The sequence below is a fragment of the Tetrao urogallus genome (assembly GCF_951394365.1).
Source record: "Tetrao urogallus genome assembly, chromosome: 10".
Taxonomy (NCBI): Eukaryota; Metazoa; Chordata; class Aves; order Galliformes; family Phasianidae; genus Tetrao; species Tetrao urogallus.
Genome location: NC_136823.1, coordinates 11,970,755 through 11,993,964, shown reverse-complemented (window position 1 = coordinate 11,993,964; position 23,210 = coordinate 11,970,755). Strand labels below are relative to the sequence as shown.

Here is a 23,210-nt window from a genome sequence, read left to right as displayed (position 1 = left end):
ATCATATTCATGGTAAAAACACCTCATCTAGGTCATAATCGTTCCAGTTAAGTGATTAATGAGTCTCACCTCCTGATGTGAATACTTTTAGCCCACAGTTTTCCACTCAAATTCAGTTTGCCACAAGTAATGACCAATCTGACATGAAATGCACCACATTTTATTGCAGCAATGCAAAAACTAAGATCATGAATAAACATCTGTTGAGGCCTAAGCTTACGGAAGCATGTAAGGTACAATTTATCCCTGCTGACTAGCAAAAACAAAACCAAGTTATATCACATAAAAAACAGAATCCAATTGCCTTCAGAAGCTGTAACATATAAATGAGTTTCCTGACTGTTGATTAAATCCCTTGAACGAGATTTGTTAGCCCCGACTGATTCAGGCACAAGTATCTTTCTTTTCCACCCTTTGACCACACACTTCTTACTCACGTCTGAGAGCATGTAACATTGCAAAGAATGACAGTTACAGAAAGCTCTGACATACTTTGGGTTCCACAGAAAAGCACTTTCCAGAGACTGCAGCTTCTTTCAGAATACTGGTTATTTTATCTCACAGCAGGGATTAGTGCCATCCACACAGCACCAAGTGCTCCACTGTGTTGAAAACGAGCAAAAAAACATCACCTTTTAAGGACAGTAAGGAGTGCTATTATTCTGCCTCCACAAAGCACTTAAGATTAAATCGATAGTTTGCTTCTCCTCACACTTGTGACAGTTTTAACACGTATAAACTTTCAGGATCACTTTTATACGTTGTCAGACGATGCCTATTCCTATGCTAAGGAGCTAAAACATGACATTTCCTACTTCTGAAGATTACCTTTTCTTTTATTCTGGCTTACCAGGGAACAGCTCTATGACTACTCCCAGTGTTGCACAGACAGCACATGGCCGCTCCCATGGAGCAATCTGCCTGCACTGAGGGCTGCTGAGAGCACGGCTCACGATGGTCCCACCGCAGCAATGCTGGGCTGCAAGCACTGAATTAGATGGGGCAGCAGGGACCAACACACACAGCCCAGCCTACACGGAAATAGTTCCCACACAAAACATAAAAGGGCATCTAATTTAAAGCATAGCTCATTAGGTTAAAGCACACTGATAGGTTACAACTGTAACCTCTGGTACCAAGGCAGCCTGCAGAGCAGGCATCTTCTTACACTCTGACACAGAACCCAAGGCACCAGCCCTCAGCAAAGCCCTTGCCTACAACAAAAACAAAAAAATGCTACTTTAAAAACAAAAAAACAATTCATCCTATTTGTATCCACATTTAGAATACCCAACAGCACGCCAGGGCTGTGCTCAGGTCAGTTACACGTTAATTGAAGGAATCAGAACAGTAATAAAAAGGTTGCTATGAGGACTGTATTATAACTCTCTCTAGGTCCAAACCCCATGCAGCAGCATTAAAGCTCAGCATCACAGAATCACCACACATCTCCTACCTTTGGCACAGGGCTCATTTCTGTTTGTGCCGTGGCAGCCAAGACTAACTGGGGAAAGGCAACAAAAACTGTGGCAAATCAAACCGTTGTACCAGAAGAAACCAGAACAGCCCCATTTCCTCCCTGGCAACCGATGGCCAGTGACATCAACAGCAGAAAGGCTCCAAGCTGTGTGCTCGCATCCTACGCTTCTGCCAGAAAGGACTTCAGCCACCAACACCCCCCAGCTGTTGGAGGAGAGTCAGAAACCTCTGCTGAACACATACATGTTCCTCAGACCGACCTGAAGCACGGTCTTCATTAAGCACAGGAACGCTTCAGGGCGGTTTCTCTGATGGAGCAGATTCCAGGTTTCTGGCTGTGGGATTCTTTTTATTATAGATTTAATTTCTCGAACCACTCAGTTCTCCAGCTAAAATCAAGTATTTAATAAGTGTTTATCAACTTTATACCGTATCACTTAACCTGACTCACATTCTCCTCTTCCTGCACTAAGGACAACATAAGTAGTGAGTGTTCATTCACATACAGGGACATCATATATGTACACACACAAGGAAGAAATAATGCTATGAAGTCACTCAGTGAGAAATGCTTTTGAAACTGATGAGCTACCTTCAGTCAATTCTGAAAAATTAGCAACACACATTTGCTAATAAAAGACTGCAATTTTTCTTCCTGAAAGGTGTATCCCTCCATTTATTTAGAAAATTGAGATGAATCATTTGCATCAAATCAATATCAAAAGTTCTGTACAAACATGACTTACATCAATAGCAAAAAGCCCTACTGCCACACAGCTGCAATTCTGCTTCTTAGTGGCTCCATCTCTCATTCAAAAGTTTGGGATATAAAACCTCAGACATTCACTGGTATTCAGTATTGCTGGAAGCACTGCGGTAGCTGCGTGGGGTTTGGTCAACTTTTTTTTTTTTTTAATATTTTTGGAAAGTGGAAAAAAAAGAAAAAAAAACACCAGGGAATTCTGCAACATTCTTCAGTTTGCTCGGTGCTGAGACTTCCTTTTTGTCTCCTAACAGTGAAGCCTGGTTAGCCGTGCCTGAGCTACATGAGCTGTGACCACTGCTGAAGGCAGGTGTGAGCACTCAGCCCCATATGTGAAAAAGTACACAGATATTACCTGCTTTTATTCTTGCTCTAAAAACCAAAGCAACAATTACAGTATTCGGATAAGAAATTGACAATAAAATTGTTCTTCAACTTCACAAACCAGATACAAGAGAATTAACCAACCTTACCACGTGTGGGATCCCACCCTTGCCCACCGGTGCACTGAAAAGTGACTGGCAAAGAATAGCAGCAAGCTTCTTCCAAGCTGCATTACCACGGTAACAGTGCGAGACATTTGTTTGCACTATTTACAAACTCTGTGAGGTTACAGAAAGCACTAAAGCTTGAGAGTACAGATAAATGACAACAGCCATCCCCAGCTGCTATCCTCTTCCTTCACATACTAAGAACATTACATTCCTACAAAGACTCGCCCAGGGTCACAGGAAAAAAACTCAGGGACAAAGGAAGAACTGGCATTCCAGGCATGCAGAGTACGAGGTTAGCACTGTGACACCTTCAGTGAAAACACTGCTCCTATTGCAACAGGACTTTGCTTTTTACCAGGATCTGTGAATGCTTCCCTAATTACAAGTGGGGAAAAATGCACACTGATTGCTTCTGATAGTGGTTATAATTTATAGAGACAGACTAAGTAAAGTTCTTGTGTGCCCAGAAAATTGATTTCCTTTACCACAGATCTTCCAGGCAACAGCCTGACCAACTCGACTACTTGTTGAAAGTTCCCTCATGAAAGATGGAGCAAAGTTTATGAAGGGCCACATGAATTCAGCAGAGGAGCTCCTTACGTTCTAACAGCAGTACAAAACATCAGTCACTTTAGAGCACTGTCCCATCAAATGACAGGGCAAAATCATCCTGTGCGAACAAAGAGAAACTGAATGCAAACTGCTCTTATGGAACAAACCACTGAAGATCATCCAACAAAATGAGAGCTGCCACTAGGAACTATGAGAGCTTAAATACCAGAAGGAGAGCACAGCACAAATCGAGGTGTGACTGTCTGTGTGGAATGCTGTATCGACTTACGATAAGGAAGTGCCAGGCTGCAGCTGTCAGACTTTTCCTACTCACCAAGATGTTAATGGACTCACATGAATACGAGCCATCACTGCTGTGAGAAAAGTTCAAGACTCAAGCACCAACATTTAAGGCTATCTAGTAATTAAATCAGTGTGCTATAAAGGAAATCAAGACTTTCACCATGCAATCAGACTGCAATAAATGCTAATCGAAACAAGTTTGTCAACAACTAAGTAGTTCAAGGCAGTTCTCTGTGATTAGTACTAATAAAAAAAACACAAAGTATCCACACACATACACTTGGCCTTTCTGTAAGATGCTTTTATATGTATTAAGTTGGAAAACAATCACAAAATTACATTACTATTAAACATTTCAATAAAACGTGGGCATTAATTCTTTTTCAGTCAGTGTTTAAAAATAGAACTCAGCAGGAGATAAAGTATAAAACCAAAGCAGCACCACACCGTGGTTTCCAATTTAATTGATTTGTTTTTTTAATTTATATTTAAAAATTACTGACACAAAATGGAAGTATTAATTGGCTACTTCTAAAGGAAAAAGATGAATGAACAAGCAAGGCAGCTTTGTCAGTTAAAATAAAGATGTTTCACAAGGATTTTAGAGCTGCTCTGCTATTCTCAGTCGGCTGTTTTATTTAAGGAGGAAGAAAAAATGTGACGTGCTCTGGGATGGGCAGACTTGAAATAGCTGATACATTCAGGAAAGCCATAAATCTTGATGGAAGAAATCAGGGGAAACCTCTGGTTACAACAACTTAAGAACCACTACTAAAAGATTTTTGTTTGTCTTTTTATATCAAAGACATTTTAGAAAAAAATACACCACTATTTCAGCGTTCTCATTTCATGACTGAATGCACTACGGTGCATGGTATGATTTTGGTTATGTTCATCAGCAGATACCAATTCCGTACCAAGAAGGGCCACGCTCCTGCTACGCAATGAACCCTGCACTCACAGTTCAGGAGTTAACACAGCCTAACTGAAGCCCAACTACAGGGGAACGAACAGCTATCGAGCAGCACTCGGCGTTATCTGACGCTGCAATGGCTGACCCACACAGCTCTCTTCTATTTCCTGCTGATGTGTTCAGATCCAGCCAAACATCACACTTCCTTGCTTCTGGAGTTGATTTTTATGAGCCTGATCTACATTACAAAGATCAAACAGGTCGCAAAGATGCGTGCATTTGCTTTACAGAAAAGGGGTTAGACAAATTCCCAGTGCTAAGGCGAGATCTCAGGTGAAAGGATGCATCTCGCAGTGATCAGAGATATAACAGTATGTTAATACTGTAACAGAACCGCCAGGGTATGAAATGAAAGGCTGGGGGTTTTGTTGCTGTTGTTGTTTGTTTTGTTTTTTAGATAATACAGTTCCACACTGCACAGAAAAAGAAGGATGCTGCTGCAAAGAAGGAGGAGATACAAGCAGATGTGTCAGCTCTCCCAAGTGTTGCCAGAAGACAAGGCCCTGGACAGCACAGCAAGGCGGTCAGGTTACTGCTGAGTGAAAAGAGGAAGTTTAATCCTGCTGCTAAAGCCCAAGTAAAGAGAAAAGCATTTCAGAAATATGAAAACAAAAGGAGCTATATTAACAGTATTAATAAAAAAACTAAGAGGCAGAATGCTGCTAGAATTACAAAGCAAGCATTAACCTTATGATGAGAATTAAAATTGAAAACAGTTTGGAGGCAAGTTGTATAAAGATCCTTCTAGAAAAAACTAGAAAGGGTTAAAGATGAATTGAGACTACAGAGCAACACAACCATATACAACCATACCATACATACATACACAACACAACCATAGCAATGAGAAGTGCAAGCCTCCTCAAAAGACATGCCTCAGACAGGACAAGATACCTGAATCTTATCAGCTCCGGTACCTTGCAACACTTCCCTCTGTAAGAAACCCAGCAGCACACAGCAGTGCCTCGGGGCAGTGCCAAAGGAAGGGCCACCTCTTCCCTTCCCAGCTCTCAGAGCTCTGTTACCCTGCCAGCCCTGCTTTAGGCTTCACCTCTCTACTTAACACTCTCACTCGTCAGAAATGGTAGAAAAGATATGTAATAATAGCACAGTGTGAATAATGCCAAACTCAGCCGTGATCATTTGTTTTTGCATTTTCAGAAACCTAATTAAAAGTTCCACCATTATCCTGAACACATTATATGATTATGGAAACCGCAACAACAGCAAGGGCACACTGAAGGCCTCTCCATTTCAGAGCACCGTGGCCAAGGCAGGCACACAAAGCTGCAGCAAGGACACCCTGCTGAGGCTGGAAGCCTCCTCATAAAGGCAGGCCAATGGCTGTGGGAAACACCAGCCAGGCAGTAACTGCCACAGCCCAACACCGGGCAAAGCCATACCTGGGGAAAAACCTGCATTGAAATAGTACAGCTAAAGAAGAAAATGCTATCGCTTCTATGAGCTTTAGTGTTCATGCAGCCGCAGGTAAAAGCTGTTTTGAAATTACATTTGAGGGGAGCAGGAGACAGGCCTGTCACAACTCCGTTAGTACCACCAGCGAGTTGAGGCACAGAACTCACAGCCCTCAGCACAGCACTGCCTTTCCCTTCCCCCCTCTGCACAGCCACCACGCCGTCCTCGTGCTCCCGCATTCTGCCTGGGAGGATGAAAGGCACCACGAGGAGGAAAGCTGTGGCTCCCACTCACACAAAAACCCTTCTGCTCTGTTTCAAAACCCACACCTTAGGCTGCTGTTTCCTAGACTTTCAACGTATTCCTGCTACCAACATTTTACTTCACATTTCAAGGTCCGTCTTGGAATAGTAGTAAATAATGAGCCCACGCACGTTCACAGCTGGATTGCTGTTTCCTGAAAGCTAACTTCGGTTTTGCGAAAGATTACAATGCTGATGATGTTCTTGGCACTCTTTTGTTCCAGGTCATACACTATCCCTCCCATTCACAGAATGGCCAGGGTCATGAATCACCAACCCCCTGCCACACACAGGGCCACCAACCTCCCCATTTTAGACCAGGCTGCCCAGGGCCCCATCCAGCCTGGCCTTGAACACCTCCAGGGATGGACGGGGCATCCACAGCCTCTCTGGGCAGCTGTTCCAGCACCTCACCACTCTCTCAGTAAAGAACTTCCCCCTGATACCCAACCTAAATCTTCCCTCCTTCAACTCGAAACCATTTCCCCTTGTCCTGCAGTTATCTACCCTTTCAAAGAGTTGATTCCCCTCCTGTTTGTAGGCTCCCTGTAGGTACTGAAAGGCTGCACTGAGCTCACCCTGCAGCCTTCTTTTCTCCAGGCTGAACAAGCCCAGCTCCCTCACCTGTCTTTGTAGGGCAGGACCTCCAGCCCCCTGATCATCTTTGTGGCCTTCTCTGGACCCTCTCCAACAGCTCTTTGTCTTTCTTACATTGGGGGCTCCAGACCTGGACACAATACTCCAAGTGGGGCCTCACAAGAGCAGAGGGGGACAATCACCTCCCTGTCCCTGCTGGCCATCCCCATCAAGATCAATCTTTCCTCATACACCTCAGGTGACATCTTCAAATCCCCATTAAACACACCCACAAACTTCTATACAGTCTCTGTCAACAAAACTCCCCAAAATAACACTCCACATTTCAGCTATTATCCATTGCCTCATATCTGTCTTTCAGACATTGATATATTTTAAGACAGAGCAAATGTTGCATTCATTCCTAATACTTTTCTAGGTGCATTTAGCATTTAAGACAACTTCAGTTACACATAATGCTGTATTATAATTTGGGTCTATCAGGAAGAATTCATTTTGTCTTCTATGTAAAGAAAGATGATGATGATACACAGATATCTTTGCAATTTACCAGGGAAAGGGGGGGAGAGGGGGATGTTTGATTGCTTGTTTTCATTAGAAAGCCTTAATTTTACATTCACTGCATTGTATTTTAAAAGAGATTCCATCTGCTCTGTCTGTAGCACATATTAATATTCAGAAGACATCTGCAATGTGCAGACCAAGCTTTTAATTGGAATCATGTCACAGCTACCATCACACAACACAGAATGTAAATGTTGGATATCTGCACTTGGCAGCCGCTTGGCAGCCTTATTATGAAGTCCTACTGAGACTGACAGTCTTTAAATAACGTGGTATTGGGGCATAAAAAGCTATCTAGGAAAATCAAACATTTACTACCGTGATACAGTTTTACAACACCATCCATACCTAGCATAGCTTACAGGCACCTCAAACCACGTGTGAGCAAAATGTCTTTTAGAGTCAAGTTTCAAAAAGCCGACAAACTGATACAAGTTCTTCAAACTGTTTGTTACAACAGTAATTGAGCACATCTCATCTGTACCTATAGGACAAAGAAAACCCAACTTCACTTGTGTGGTCAAGCTAGAAGCACTTACATAATCTAACACTCTAGCACTGCTAAGCATGTAGGAGCACCTAAATGCAATTAACAACTACGCTCAGTGATTTAAGACACTTTCTTATAATGTCAGACAAATTATTCTGGAATGAACAATATAATTACTTTTTCAACAGGAAGTTAATAGCAACTTCACTTGCTTCAAACCCTTGCCAAGTCACGGTACTGTAAGATCACATTTTCACTATCACCTACATACTTTCAGCTTGCACTCTTCTGCTACAGGTTCTAACAAACGGGGCAGCAACCAGCCACCTATAGAGAAAAACGTTTACATGCAGACACACACCTGCCCAATATCAGCAACCAGCTGATCTGCTGGCAAACCAATCTTACCAGTAGGTGAATGGGAAATAGGAATGCTAAGAACAGCAACATTTGCTTTTTATTCGATACACATCGTTATGGGAATTTCTCTTATCGTCTTTGCCATAGATTTGCCAAAATATGTTTATTATGATACCATGATAATCTCAAGATCATCACTTGTTAGGATATAGATGTGTCACCACAAAAACAATTATACAAATACAGGCAACATAAGAACAGGGAACTGTTATCCCACAGCTCCAACCCTGATGCCCTTCTCTGGCAGCTTAATTGGCTTAAGGGATACTGCTTAACTACTGCTTTACCACAGCTCCCAGCACAAATACGTGACCTACGGCAGCAGAAGGGCAGTTATTTGTGCTCAGGACACACTTGCACAGCCAGGCTCGAGCCCACACTCACACTGGCACACTGTGCACATCCACCACCATTGCAGAGCACATTATGCAGAAGTGCAACAATCACAGTCAGACAACAGAGCTGCCCCTGAGTGCAGTCCCAAACCTGAGCACACATCAGCAGCATCAGCACTTCAAAACTGTTCCAGCGCAAAGGAAAAAAATCATTAGATTTAGCATTTCTTCAGTGGTCTGCTCATCTTTGCACTTGAACAGAAAAGAAGAATTAATGTGGGCAATCACAGATGAGAGGCATCATAAAAGCTTTTCCTTTTGCCTCTTCACTATTTACCATCTCAGAAAAAGCAGATCGGAGTCGCTCCCAGTCAGGTACTGCATGCCATGTGACAGACTGAAAGAAGCAACTGTGAAAAAACAACAAACTTCTACAGAAGCAACTCGAAGAAAAATATGGTAGAGAGAAGATGTGAATCTAAGCAGAAACAACCAGCAACAGAGACAGGGCACAGTGTTTTGTATGCCTAGCATGGCCGTTACACAGCTGTACTTGTCAGGTCAACCAGAGCTCAGGATCGGGTAATTATAGCTCCATAGGTAGTAGGATTTAAGAACAGCATCCTATAGCTAAAAAAAGAAGGCATGTAAAAGCTCATGGCTCTTTGGTTGGGTCACTTCTAATTTCATTACCAATTCCTACTGCCATTACTGATTTGAGTGATAAATATAGCATGTTTTTACATAAGACAAAGCTGGAGTGAATTGTACAGTCATCAGATCTGATCTGCATAAAAGAGCAAGAGGAATTTCAATTAGTAACACCAACATCAAGTGTGACTTCAGGCTGATTCAGAGCTTAATCTCACACATCCGTGTTTAGATCAGGGCACAAGACAACTTGTATACGCCAGGCACAAAAATGCTAACTTAATGCTATGCTGCCCTGCACTAGGAAAGTACTGCCAGCAGGTTGAGGGAAGTGATGGTTCCTCTGCCCAGCCACATCTGGAGGAATAGCAGCACTCACAGCACAACAGACAAGGACACAAAGGAACCGGAGACAGCTTGAAAAAGGGCCACAAAGATGATGAGAGACTGGAGCATCTCTGCTACCAGCAATGCTCAGAGGCAGCAAAATATACAAAATCCTCTTTTAAAAAGTTAATGATCGTCCACATTCTGGACTAAGTTCAATGTATTATCTGCCCTCTTAGCCAATGTCAGAAAACGCATCTACTGAGGAGCTGTGACAGCCTGTGGATCCTTCCAAGTCACTGTTCTCTAGGATTTAGGCCTCCATCCTGCAAACATAACCACCACTGAAAAAATATTCTAGCTGACAATGCTCTAATTGTGATATAATTTTGCTTGTAATTTTGTATTACACAGAAGGAACCTCTGTAACTTGCCTCAGAACGATGTATTTTGTACCCTTTTTTATTTCACGCTTCTGTTTCTAATGATATCACACAAACAGTGAACAAAGCTTACCTAAAACACAGCATAGCTGTAAAAAGAATCGTCTCCGCATAAGGAACTGCCTCGACAGACAATCTCAGGTTGAAACCATCATTAAAAAAAAAAAGCCAACAACAAAACACACTTCCAATAACTGCACCCTGTGTGTGTTCACAGGAAGATGACTCTGAAGAAAAGAGGAAGAGTGAAGATGGCTTTGTCCTAAAAAAAGTAAAAATCGCTGTGTTCTGCCCAGCCCAGGAAAAATCCTCTTTATGCTCCGGAACACTTGTAGTGGCTGCAGAAGGGCACGATTTAGCACCTACCCCATCTTTAGTTTGCCAGTAACAATAAAGAAGCCCAAAGCGAGCCGCAGCAGATGAACTCGCTTTTAGTGGCAGAACCTCTGGCACAAAGCATGAAGCTCCCCACAGTCACTGCTACAGATTGCTTCAAAACAAATCCTGTAGGTTGCAGATCTCTGAGCTATGAACACTTAACAATGTCTCCACAAGAGAGCTATGGAAAGATACACGACACAACGCTTAATACTCAAAGAGCTTAAAATGGCTTTGCAAGGATATGAGATGCTCACACAGAGTGCAAGAAAAACTGAAGTCCATACAAACATATCATAGTTACACAAAGTCAAGGACTAGAACTGAAATCATTATGAACTACAGCTGGTGATGTTTAATTTCAGATGCTTGAGAGATGGAATTAATATTATCACTCTTAGTTTCATTAAGCAGCAGTATTTTAAAACAAGAATACTTGTGGAATCTGCTGCCATCCTTCCCCCAAAAGCAGTGAATGTTAATCTATGTTAATGAGCCATCCTTCATAACTTATCACTGCAAAGTCTCTCGGTTCTACAAGTACTTATGAATTTTAATCAGATACATTGACATCAGATGATAAACTGTTTCAGGACAAATTCCATTCAGAAGAAAAAAAGCAATTCCATCAGCCTTAGCTGCTCATTCCTGAGCTATCCTAGAGACACCGTTCATACAGAGATGCTCTCCACACCCATGACAACCTGGCACTGACCAGATCCATACACTACAGCATGTCCTTGCAGGTGCAATTCTTCCTCACTGAGCAGGAATAGTGAGTGTTGCCACAGAAACGGCAGCGTTTCCTGGATCCCCAAAAGGGTGAAAAACAAAAAACAAACAACAAAAAAGCCACCACCATCAAATGTTTGTCTTCCTTTTAAGATCTCTTCTTTGGAATATAGTTTTCTCAAAAGGAAGCAGAAAACAATGTGCTACCCCAAGGGAGGAAGAGTCAAAATGGAAATGAAGGGCCACGGTGACATCCTGCTTTATAACACTGCTAATATACAATCACCATGAACAAGGATCTCAGCACTACAATTTAGCCAAAAATCCAAAGGAATGGGAAGTCTTACAATCATCACCCAAAAAAAAAACAACAGACTGTCCACCTCTCCATACAAACTCCATACATGTTTTTAGAATGTTCTGCAAGGGAAACGGTACCTTAATGTTTGCAATTCTTCACTGCATACCACTCGGATCCACACTACAGAAAGTTACCAACGGAACATCATCATTTTACCAAAACTACCTTCTTACCTCCAACTTGAAACCCCAACCCTTCCTTACAAAGCAGTTTAGAAAGAATTTCTGAGACAAACTGCTCAACTGTGCTCACGCAGCAGCGCCCAGAGCAGAGTGCTGGGCTGCAGGCTCTGCAACCACCTCAGAACCACAGAACCTGCTGCTGCACCCCTTGGCAGCCGAGTTCCTGCAGGCTCTGCACCATGTCAGAGAAGGAAAGCTGGTCTTCAAGCCACCCTCAGGAAGTCCACAGGAAATGAAAGCAGCAGTAGCTTGAAATGTTGTTAGCAAATTGAAACAAAAATAAAGATTTATGTTTATCTTAAAAGCAGTGCTACAGAATGGATACCTGCAGTCCCTCCCACATGCCATCAAAGCTGTTTCCAGAGCTGCCTTCCCTCCTGGGGGGAATTTCTAAGTCAACATTCAGAGCTGAATTCCCACTAGTTGCTGTCTGCAAGCTCCACACAGAAAAGAAATGCTCCAGTATGGAAAAGACTTGAAGTAAAACTGCTACTAATAGAATGCTGGGCTTCATTATATGACAGCTAATGTATATTTATCAAATACAGATCAAATCCCACAAGTATGAGAACTGCAAGACAGACTTTTCTCCTCATCTCCTCCAAGTGTTCTGTCTGCTCAAGCACACAGAAAACATGATCACCAAAATTTCTACAACCCCACCAACAAAAATAGAGATGAAGCCCAAAGCAGTTGATTAGCTGTGCGATAGATTTCTGGAGGTTCTTCTTAAAGTCTTTTTCAGGTCTTTAAAAAAAAAAAAAAAGTGCATTAAAAACATCTCACAAGCATAAGAATCAACACTTCGGTGCAAGAGTCCTTTATAAACTGGACTTTCACCCAGTCAGATTTCTCAAACTCCCCATTACTTTTTTAGCCACTTGCTAAACTTGCTATGATTTACTGTTTCATGTCACAGTGATGTACAAAAAACCAGAAGCCTACCCAGCACCTGAGTGCACTACGTGCACAGTGCAGATGCATTTAACGTGGAACTGATGGCTCCTCAGAAAAGAAATGAAACCTAAACCTGTGCAGTTCAAAGAACCTTGCAGTGCCAGAAGCAGCACACAACTGCTCTGTGCTGTGAGCAGCAACACAGTGCCAGCCACGGGCCACAAGGATGCAAGTGCAGTACTGTATGCAAAGCCAGCTACAAGAACCAGAGAAATGTTAGAGACACGATAAGGAACTGAATGAGGAACAAACAAGGTTGCTAGGGCTCTATTTGCTACTGTCTCCTCCTTTTTTCATAAAAAAAATAATTACAACCATTCATGAATTTGAACATATTACTGAAGCTAGTGAGAAACATTCACAGATTATCTTGGCTATGGTTCCAGCCTTCATTTGAATAATGAGTAACTGCTCTTTGTTAAACATTAATGTCTTTTAATGAGTGGTTTGTGAATAATTTGAAGTGAGATTGTTCTCTGTTGCCTTCTCTTCCCCACAATCCCCACTGTACTATTTCATGTAAAAGGGTACAACTAAATTTCTGTGTTAGTAGGAGGGGAAGACTGGACTCTGCAACACTGACAGAATTGTCTCATCACCCTAACATGGCTTTTTTAAATGAGAAAAAAACCAGCACAGTTAACAGGTTACTATGAAGTATGACATATAAAGCATGACAACTAGTACTGCAATACACTCCATTCCGGAGCCTAATTTTAGAACCTATTACAAGAATCAAATTTCACAACTTTCATATAATTTTCTTTATAGAAAACTTCCTAAACAAGGAAACTGAAGCTTCTAAGAATCCAGCAATTACTTACAGCAACCAGCCATCCACTCACTTCGTATTTAGTCATGCTCTTGTCAGAGGTGAGCACACAGAGTAATGCAGTTCCTATTTGTCCAAGGTAACAGCAGGATACAAGAGCAGAAACTGAACCTAGAATTCAATTCCCCTGCGCAGCCATAGGAAGTATCAGGAGTTCTTTCAGGAAGTACCAAGGGGAAAGAAAAAAAGCACTGCTTACCCTCATTCCTCACATTTTAGAATGCAAAGATCACTCAGGAAAGCACCATCAGTACATCGAGGCACTCAGAGCAAGCTAGGATAAGAGGAGATCTTTGTCCATAGATTCTAACAGCTTTCCAAGAGACGATGTAGGAATAATAGTGGTGACGTCAGAACTGTACATGTAACACATGTATATCACTAGCATTGCAAGGAACTTCTCTTTTAAAACCAAAGTACAAGCTCCTCCTTACGAGTGGAAGTTAGCACACATTTAGCAGTACGCAGCCACGACTGCAAATTTCATGCAGCTCATCTTTAAAGCTCTGTTTCTCAGTGAGCAACCTGAATCCTTTCACTTTGTACCTGCAGCTCTCTCACTTTCTCAGGTAAAAAAGACATACTGCATTAATCTTGTAATTAATTTTCTATCTATACTGAAGATTATCTGTGGGGCTCCTGAGATACTAATGGTGACTTTCTTAGAACTACATCACCTGGGTAAAAAAAGAAGCCTGATCTTGTAATAGCATAAGTACAATCTAGGAACAAACACTGAAAAGCAAGTCTTCTGTAAGAAGCTAACAATCAAAATGAAGAAAATCCATAAAGCTTCAATGAAGTTACTAAAGAAAACTGGAATGAGAACTCTTTAATACTTAGTTTATCTTCGAAGTTGCTCTTTGTGAACATGACAAATAGAGGGAGTGAAGTTCCATTAGTACTAACAGTAGTTGCTCTATGTAATCCCACAGATTTAAGTCAGTTAGAACTGGCTCTGCAAAAGCAAAGCCACGTCCAAGGGCAGCAGCTGCACAATGGCAGTCTTTCACTTGGTATTTTCTGTTCAACAAGTCCCAGACACTGGGCTGCCAGGGCCTAACAAAAAGTAGAGCATTTAATGCACAAACGTTTCTTTTGAAACACTGTCAACAGGAATTCATTGCTAATGTTTTGCTTTATATTTGATTTGATGTTATTGATGGAGACCAAAGAATAAATAGAACTGTAAGGTTACTTCTACACCTTCAGACCACGAGGCTTGCTTACAAACACACACTTTTTAAACATACTACAAAGAAAGAACATGCATTTATTTGTATATTAAACTCAATGGCTTAACAGTTAGATCACAATCAAAACCTTCCTCCCACCTCTTTGAAGTTCTGGAATAGCTGATTACAAACACAACTGCATCAACACAAGAGTTGGTCACACTTCAAGGGAAGAGGGGAGGATGCAGTGCTGGTAATTACCAAAGCGTCCCCTGAATTCCCTGGGCTTTTAATAGAGAAGCTATTCTGTGGAGGCAGTTTGCATCATACAACACCAAAACACCGTAAGATGTCCTGCAAAGGAAGGCTCTTGTAACGTTAAGGACAAAGAACTCAGAGTGAGGACAACACTACTGTGCTTTATGCTCAGTAAATTAACAGTTACAGAGGAAGGAGTGGAAATACTGTGAAAAACCAAAAGCCTTTCCACTGTACAAGTGACCCCACCTCATGGGAACACCTGCAATGACCCAGCAAAATGAATGAGGTCTGGAAATTTGAACACTGCTCTTCAGAAGTGCCACTACTGCCCATATTCAATCCTTTTGATTTCTCATTCAATCTATTTCCTTGTTTGGGGTGGTTTTTCTTTTTTTTTTTTTTTTTTTTTTTTTTTTTTTTTTTTTGGGGGGGGGGGGGGGGGGGGGAGGGGGAAGGGAGCAGAATAGCATATTATGGTAACTGATAACTCACATAGGTGCAAGATCACAAAGAATGTACGTAATACAGTAATTCCCTAGGAATTCCACAGGACACATCAGCCAAGATCATTACGAGAAAGCAAACGGTGCTCACCAATAAGAGGAGAAGTAATCCAAAACTGTTTAAAATTAACATCAGGCATTTGTGTTGGCAATTCAAAAAACAAACATTTCCAAGATGGACTGAACTCTCATTCAGCATCGCTTCCAAGATCCGATGATACAAAAGAGCCACTCCCATGCCTCCTTCTGATTCCCTTCTGCTCACATATCCTACCGATGTTTTAAACGTGACATTCAGCAAATTCTTTAGTATTATTTGAGAAGTCCAGTGCAGGATTCATCAGTATCTTCTAACCTGTTCGTTCAGAGTCATATGCACCATTTTTCTACATAACAACGGAGCATACAACAAAGTGACTGTTTTACTTCATACGTACATACACATATGTATACATGTGAGTGTTATGAGTGTTACCTTTTGCTAAGCAAGCAGCTGAAAAGCACACTCCAACGTTATGGTGATACACGTGGATGGAAAAAGGAACATGAACTAAAATAACTGCAATTAATTATAACATCTGTGTTGTTCAAGTTACAGTCACAGAATATCTTGAGTTGGAAGGGACTCTCCAAGGCTCGCTGATCAATATTTTAGTTCCACTGTTAATCTTGCCTAAGATCTCCAGGAATAAATATGTATGTTTGTGTAGTTAATTAAAACAAATCAAGAAAAACAGGCAGACAAAATGAAAGGTTACTGGGGCAACACCTTCCCTCAGCCATTGGGAAGGAGAGCCGCCTCACCTCCCTCAGGTTTCTTACAACAGAAGTATTTGCAAAGCCACAGTTAAGCTTCCAGCAGCAAGAACACTTCTGTGGCCTTCATTTCACAGCCTTAGGACAACCATTCAGAGACTGCCTGTTGCAAGCACCACGGTCAATGACACTTTCTGAGAATCCCTGGCAATGTCCTCGGCCTGATTTCTGGAGCTGCCACTTCGCATCTTCTCCCGTTTCTCTCGACTTTTCAGTTCTGCAGTCATACCAAACACAAAGGCTCTCAGGAAAGCTTTGTATGCATCAACTCTGCCACAGCCTCACAAATACTTCTGGTGGATGTTGGTTTTTTTTCCTCCACTATCACTATTTTTCCACACATTCCTTACGCTCCACTGTGCTTAACAACCACATCCTAACGTCCTCTTATTCACATATTCAAGGACTCAAATCAAAGATAAAACTTCCAAGAGGCAGGGAGAATAAGAAATCACCTCCAGATTTATGCTTAAGTGCTCTAAGACAACAGAGGTCTCCTCTTTAGTGTCACTGGCTCCACTGATGGAATACCATGATGTCAAAAACGGAACAGAACCACTGATATCCCTACAGCTACACAAAAACAGCTGCCACGTGGTTTACAGACTGAGCCCAAAGTTTACTCTGATTTTATTTCTTCCTGTTTTTACCATCTGCACTCAAAACACCTGGGGCAAAAATGCAACTTACCTGCTACATTCTCTAAGCACACAAAAACAGTAAGATACACAGATTTCATGAGGCCAGAAGCAGAAACAAGATAACCACGTTATTTGTGCAGACCTCTTTCATACACTCGGCAAATACAGCTAGATCAGTCATTCAAACAAGGTTTAAATTTCCTCAACATACTTCACAGACACTGATTTTGTTGTTATATTTAAAAATACCCATGGAAGCACATTTATAATATCCGTTTGACTTTGCAACTTAGTGATACATATAGAGAGCTGACCTAGGAAAACAAAGTGAAATTAATTAAAATCTGCCCTAACCTGTCCAAGACGAAAAAATGCACAGCATTAGAGCCTGTCCAGCAGGATTATCTGAGACTTCCTCCAGTTATGTGTTTTCTCTATCTTTAGAGATTATCTGTTGGATGTTGAGCAGTCAGTACGTACACAGATCTCCCAGAGTAATGTAGAAGTATTTCCCTATCCCGTAGGACAGAGATACCAGAACCCTTAACTTCCAACGTTTTCCAGTTAATAAAATCTTCTATGCTAACAGAAACCTGAAAAACACACAGCCACGGTTGACTGCCCCACACAATGTTAAACAATGCAAGAATCGTTTCCCTGACTGCACAGGGACCAAGTACAACACGGGACTATTCCTCCCCTGGGTCACTGAAGCTGTGAGCAAGGAACAGAGCGTTTTTTTTCAGATAAGAAGCAAGACAGCAGCAGTGACAGTACTGCCTGCCTGCAGAGCTCTGACCAGCACAAGTGACACTGAGCGGTCTTGCTCATTTTTTCCTCTGGGACAGAAAGGGGATGAGCAGAAACCTGAAGCAGAGGAACCACTTTTCTACTAGAAAGCCTCGCCACATCAAGCTATGCTTGAACAACTGTAAAATTTGTGGTGGCACATGGCTTCTCATCTGAACACATTTAACTTAAGAGAACTTCCTGGAGTGCAGCTGTCAGCATTCACCAGGAAAACTCCACACTTAATTCTCAAGAGATAGCTCAAACCCTGCAATGAGACAAGCTGATCAAGAAACAGAGCCGCATTCAGCGGCATTAAGAAAGTCATTAGCAAGAAGGAAACCCTTACTCACATTATAAGCCACGGGTATGAGACCTGCAATGAGAGGACTGACAGCTGGGGGAACGCACGCCTTTCTCACCTGTCCATTCCCCCTTTGTCGACGTTCTCTAACAAAGAGAATATTCCGAGTTTTCACTAATCACGGGTCCAAAACCTTACGTGTGCCTACAAGTGCCGTTCATGAAAATCTAAAGCAACTTTTCGCGCTGAAGCTCAAGCAGAGCCCCAGGTCTAAGCGCTGTGTGCCGCACGAGGCGGTGGCAGAGCGGCACAGGAGGCGTTTCACTGCACACACCGGGGAAGCGCCTCAGAGAGCCGCAGTGCAAAAGGAGCGGGTTTCTGTTCCCATTATTAGCGGCGCCTGGAGAAGTCGCCCACCCGGCCCGTCCCCGGTTTCGGACAGAAACGCCAGGATGAGCGCAGAGGAGACCGCACCGCAACACATGATCTCGCCCATCACATGCTTGGCAGCGCGCTCATTCAGCCGCAGGCGCAGTGCCGCCGGACACCGCGGGGCGCCGCGTCCCGCCCCCCCTCAGGGCCGGATCCCCTCGGCGCTACTCACGCTCGAAGTCGGAGTCGGAGTCCTCGTCGCCGCGCTCGGGCTCCTCCTCGCCGTTGGACTCGGTCTGCATGGGCTCCCCGTCGAAGCTGACCACCCTCCGGCCGTCGCCGGTCGCCTCCCGCTCGCGGGCATCCCGCAGCCGGGTGAAATACTCGGCGGCGAAGCCCACCAGGTCGGCCGGCCGGTGCCGCAGCACCTCCACCGTGTAGCCCTGCAGCAGCTCGGTGAGGCCCGGCGGGATCTCGATGTTCATGGTGCCGGCGGGACCGAGGAGGAGGCCGCCGCCGCCTCCTCTCCTCCTCCCCGCCCCGCGGGCGGCTGTAGCGGTGGCGGGCTCGGGCCTCCCTCCGCGGGCGCTGACTGACTCCCGCCGCTCCGCTCGCGCGAGCCGCACCGAGGGAGGTGGGGGGGGGGAGGAGGACGGGACGGGAGCTGCCCGACCGCGCAGGCGCGGGAGCGGGCGCCGAGCCAACCGCCGCGCACGCGCCGAGCGGGAACGGCGCGTGCGTCACCGTGAGGCGCGGCCCGCGCGGGAGCGGGAACGGGGGCGCGCGGGGATAGCAGTGCGCGTGCGCGGCGGGAGCTGAGGGCGCGGCGGGACGTTCCCGCGCGGTCCGGCTCCGTGTGCTCGGTGAGGCGGCCGAACCCGCGGCCGCTCGTCGTGCATCAGCCGCCGCGGTGGAACTGACGGCGAGAGATGTTTGTGCAGATGTTCTACCTCGTGGAAAAGGTCTGGTCTTGCTCCTGGGCAAAAAGGGCTGAAAGGTTAAACAGCAGCCTGGAGTGTGGAGGGCCAAAGTGCTTTTGTGATACGCTTGCAAATCTGATCTTTAAATTACCTTTAGAACAAACTGACTCCTTTTGTGTGGTAAAAGAGTAAGCGTAAACTGTGCAACTCTGGGAACTCCTGCTGCCTGTCGCCCAGGACGCCGGGCACACGGCGGTGTGTAGCAGGAGGGCAGTTGGTCACCGCTTCCTGCAGGTCAGTGACCCCAGGCACCAATCGCATCTCCTTCTGCTGACCTGCAGGTCTGCGATCACAGGGTGCAGCAGGAGGGGAAAAGGAGGCTTTCATGGAAGCACAGAACACACGGGGTAGGAAGGGACCTTAAAGATCCCAGCTTCCAGCCCCGTGCTGTGGGCTGTTGCCACACCTTGGTTTCCCAGCAGAATTAAGGCACTCGTACAACCAGTAAGGTCCAGGGAAGCGAGCGAGTCTTTGTACCCTTTGGTACAGCCCGTAACATCATCACCTGCTGAGCACAGAGCGCCTGAGAGCGCTAAAGGTGCAGGGTTTTGGAAAGGTGAAACACCTCCTTAATCCCTTCTGCACGTGAGCTTTGGAGATGCCTATTCCTGCATTGCTGCTCAATGTGTTTTATTCTGATTTTCTCTTGTTTGTACAAAACCTGCCATGTGGTGCTGCTGTTTGCTGATGTGCCCAGAGGAAGGTGACTGGGTGTGTGGCATGGAGCCCTCAGAATCTGATATTATTGGAAAGCTGGTCCTGGAAGAAAATAAGCCTGTGCAAACATGAGGGGGATGATAGGGATGCTGGTTCAGTGACGCCACTGTATGTTGTCAGTGTAAATGTTTTTATTTTGTTCTTCCTTTGTTTCAACAATAAAAGGGCAGGAATTGACTTGTATGCAAAATTTCACTTAGAAGCCCAAAATTGTCTGAGGCTATTTATTGTGATTTGGTTTTGTTTGCATTTGCATTGTTTGCATTTGCCAAAAGGTTCCCCTGCTTATCCAGATGGTTTTACCACAATCCCACACAAAGATTTTCTCTTCATCACTGTTGCACAAAGGGCACAACCGAGGATCCAAGACCACCACAATTCAGTGCTTCTTCTGACTTGATTTTCAGTGAGGAAGGCCAGGTGGAAATCTTGTGGCTCTTATTACAGCACCCAGCCTCTGTTAAAAGGTTTTCTTTGTAATATGTCTTCTGGGCTTTTATGCCAGAAAAATTACCTCATGTATCAGTATAAAATGAATGAATAAAAAACGAGCACAGGAGGTGGATTTGTCACACTGGCTTATCTAGAGGTTTAGTATGAAGCTGCTTCTCCTAATATCTATTGTGGTTTTTTACAGCAGCCACAGCAGTTATGTCCCTTTTCAAGAAAAACAATTAATTCTTTCTTTTCGTTTGTCACTGCTACCATATTATTTCTCTGACAGTCTCAAACAATACAGCAGCACATTTCAACTGCTCAGTGTGTAGGAAATCTAAAAAATACTGTAAAAAATGAATGGATGCTGTAGGAAATAAAAAGTATTGGTGAGTAATGAAGAAAGAACGTGTAATTCTAAGGGAATACAATCATTTTTCCTTCCCCCTCTATTCACAAAAGCCAGTCACATGGCAGTTCCCTGCTTTTGGCATTAGTCAGCTGCTGTATTAGCTTCTAACATTTGTTGATAATTTTCTCTCATTTGTGCCTGTGTGTATAAATCTGGTTATTTACATGAAAAAATGTGCTGCCAGTAAATATTGTTATGTCCCTGAAGAGCTACATTGTGTTAGCCTTCTGATATTTATATGTCCACATACAACTAATCAGCTTCAGTGGAACGTAAACAGTGGATGTCTGTTAGCCTCCTTCTGAAGGTCAGTGGACAAAATAAAAAGCATCAAGGTCACCTGAAGCAGTTTCAAGCTGTTTATGCCATAGTTTATCCTATTCCTTTATGTATTTTTTCTTTCTTTTGGTGAGGATTTGAACTGATGGCACTTGCAGGCAAGAGATTTCTTTGTGAACAAGTTAATTGTCGTGCTGCCTGCTGTGCATACATATAGTTCACATTAAGCTTGCTTTCATCCTAAATTTGCATTCCTTGTTTTAATCTTTACTGTAATAAGCATCTGCATAAAAAAAATGCTAGAAAATAAATTAGGAAATATTTTGCAATTGCAGTATGATCCTCTTTATAATAACAACTTTAATTCGTGTAGCATGACCAGTGCAATTCCTTTCCTCTGGCTTTGTAGTTTATTCAGCTCTTGGTATGGAATGAGAAAGAATTCTGTAATTGATGGAGCTGATCCCCGCAGTACTCGTACCAAAAATATGTGTATATTTGGAATCATATTTAATACTGCTGCTTCGTTAGTATCTGAGAACAAGCCAACTCAGGATATTCTGATTCTGTGACTCTATTCCTATATTTATACTGTATCAATGCTGCTAAATTTTGAGGTCTCTTCCTTGCAGTGTACCTGTCCTACCTGCTCTTACGTGGCTTTGATGCTTGCAGTGATACTATGGTGGAGCTTCAGTGCTTGTCATACCAGCAGGAGCAGCGAAGTTGAGAGTGTAAAAACAAAATAGTCTGTATTTCTGCACTGGAGAAATGATCAAATTAACCCTCCAGACTGGCTCTTGAAAAGTAAAATAAATCTCTTTATGACAAGTAATGATTTACTTCTCACAAACCTTTCAACACCAAGCAGAACTCAGACACTACATAAACATATGTACATCTTGGATTAATTATACATGCCTTCAAATTCCCCTACAAGTAATTCAGCACAAGGATAATGCAAGAACACACTGAATATTCTGATGGTTGACATTAGAAAATGTATTCTCTAGGATTTATTACCATGAGCATAGCTTTTGCATGCTGTAGGTGACACACTAGGAAGTTCTTTCAGACTGACTATGGTCCAAAGCAGTCCTAAGCAAAAGGTTTAGAGTCTTTTACAAAGTGAAGTCCTGTCCTTGGCCTGCTGAATTGTGGAGTTCATTGTCATGGGATGCTTTTGACAGAAAAAGTGATGAGGAATAGGGTCAGCACTGGCTTTGCAATTCAGTGGTTGGTTTGATTTCCAACTATCTGTTAGTTTTAGGTGGAAGGAAGGATCATCCATAGTTACCTCGCAGTGTCTTTCCAGTCATCTCTGACTAACCATTATTGGGGCAGGTTATTAGGACTGCAGTACCTTTGGTCTGACCCACTTTGAGCTCCATGAATTACTCCAGTCAGAGTTCAGAGCATCTTAGCACCACAGGTGCCATTTTAGTGCTCTGTCCTACACCGCTGCTATTCATTAGCAAGTCCTAGAAGAAGTAACTAGCTGGTGCACATATAATCATCTCTCTTTAATAAGTTTTAAATCACTCTTCCCAGATTTACCAGATGCCCGTTAGTACAAGCATTGCAAGATTTCCCGAGTAATGCTTCTCTGCTTTATTGGCTACTCACTGATTTTGTAAGCCTTGAGTTTATCTTTCTTCAGTCTTTTCCAAATTAAGGCATTGAAGTCTTGCTGGTCTCTCCTCCAAAGCCAGCCTGCTTCATCCCCATGATCACATTAAATGCTTTTTCTCTATATCTGCTCAAATTTTACTGTGCTTTTCATGCTCACTCTGGTTTTCACATCTCAAAATCTGGACTCACCAATGCTTTTCATAGCAGAAAAATGGTGTCTTTTTTATCCTCTTTCATTGTTTTTATTGTTTGGGGTGGGTTTTTTTTGGGGGGGGGGAGGGGGGGGGGGAGGCTGCTACATCGTAATAGATTGAAGGTATCCCTAATTTTAGGCATAAAAAAA

General features: G+C 43.2%; 1 protein-coding gene across 1 annotated transcript in view; it reads right to left on the bottom strand.

Moving 5' to 3' along the window:
• PRKAR2A (protein kinase cAMP-dependent type II regulatory subunit alpha) overlaps window positions 1-18,897 on the bottom strand; it is a gene marked incomplete at both ends in the record, with an annotated part of 49,052 nt that extends 30,155 nt beyond the window's left edge. The window contains one exon of the mRNA XM_079540252.1: window positions 18,645-18,897. Within this exon, the coding sequence (XP_079396378.1) occupies window positions 18,645-18,897 (253 nt within the window). The remainder of the gene's footprint in view (window positions 1-18,644) is intronic.
• Window positions 18,898-23,210: the final 4,313 nt, after the last annotated feature.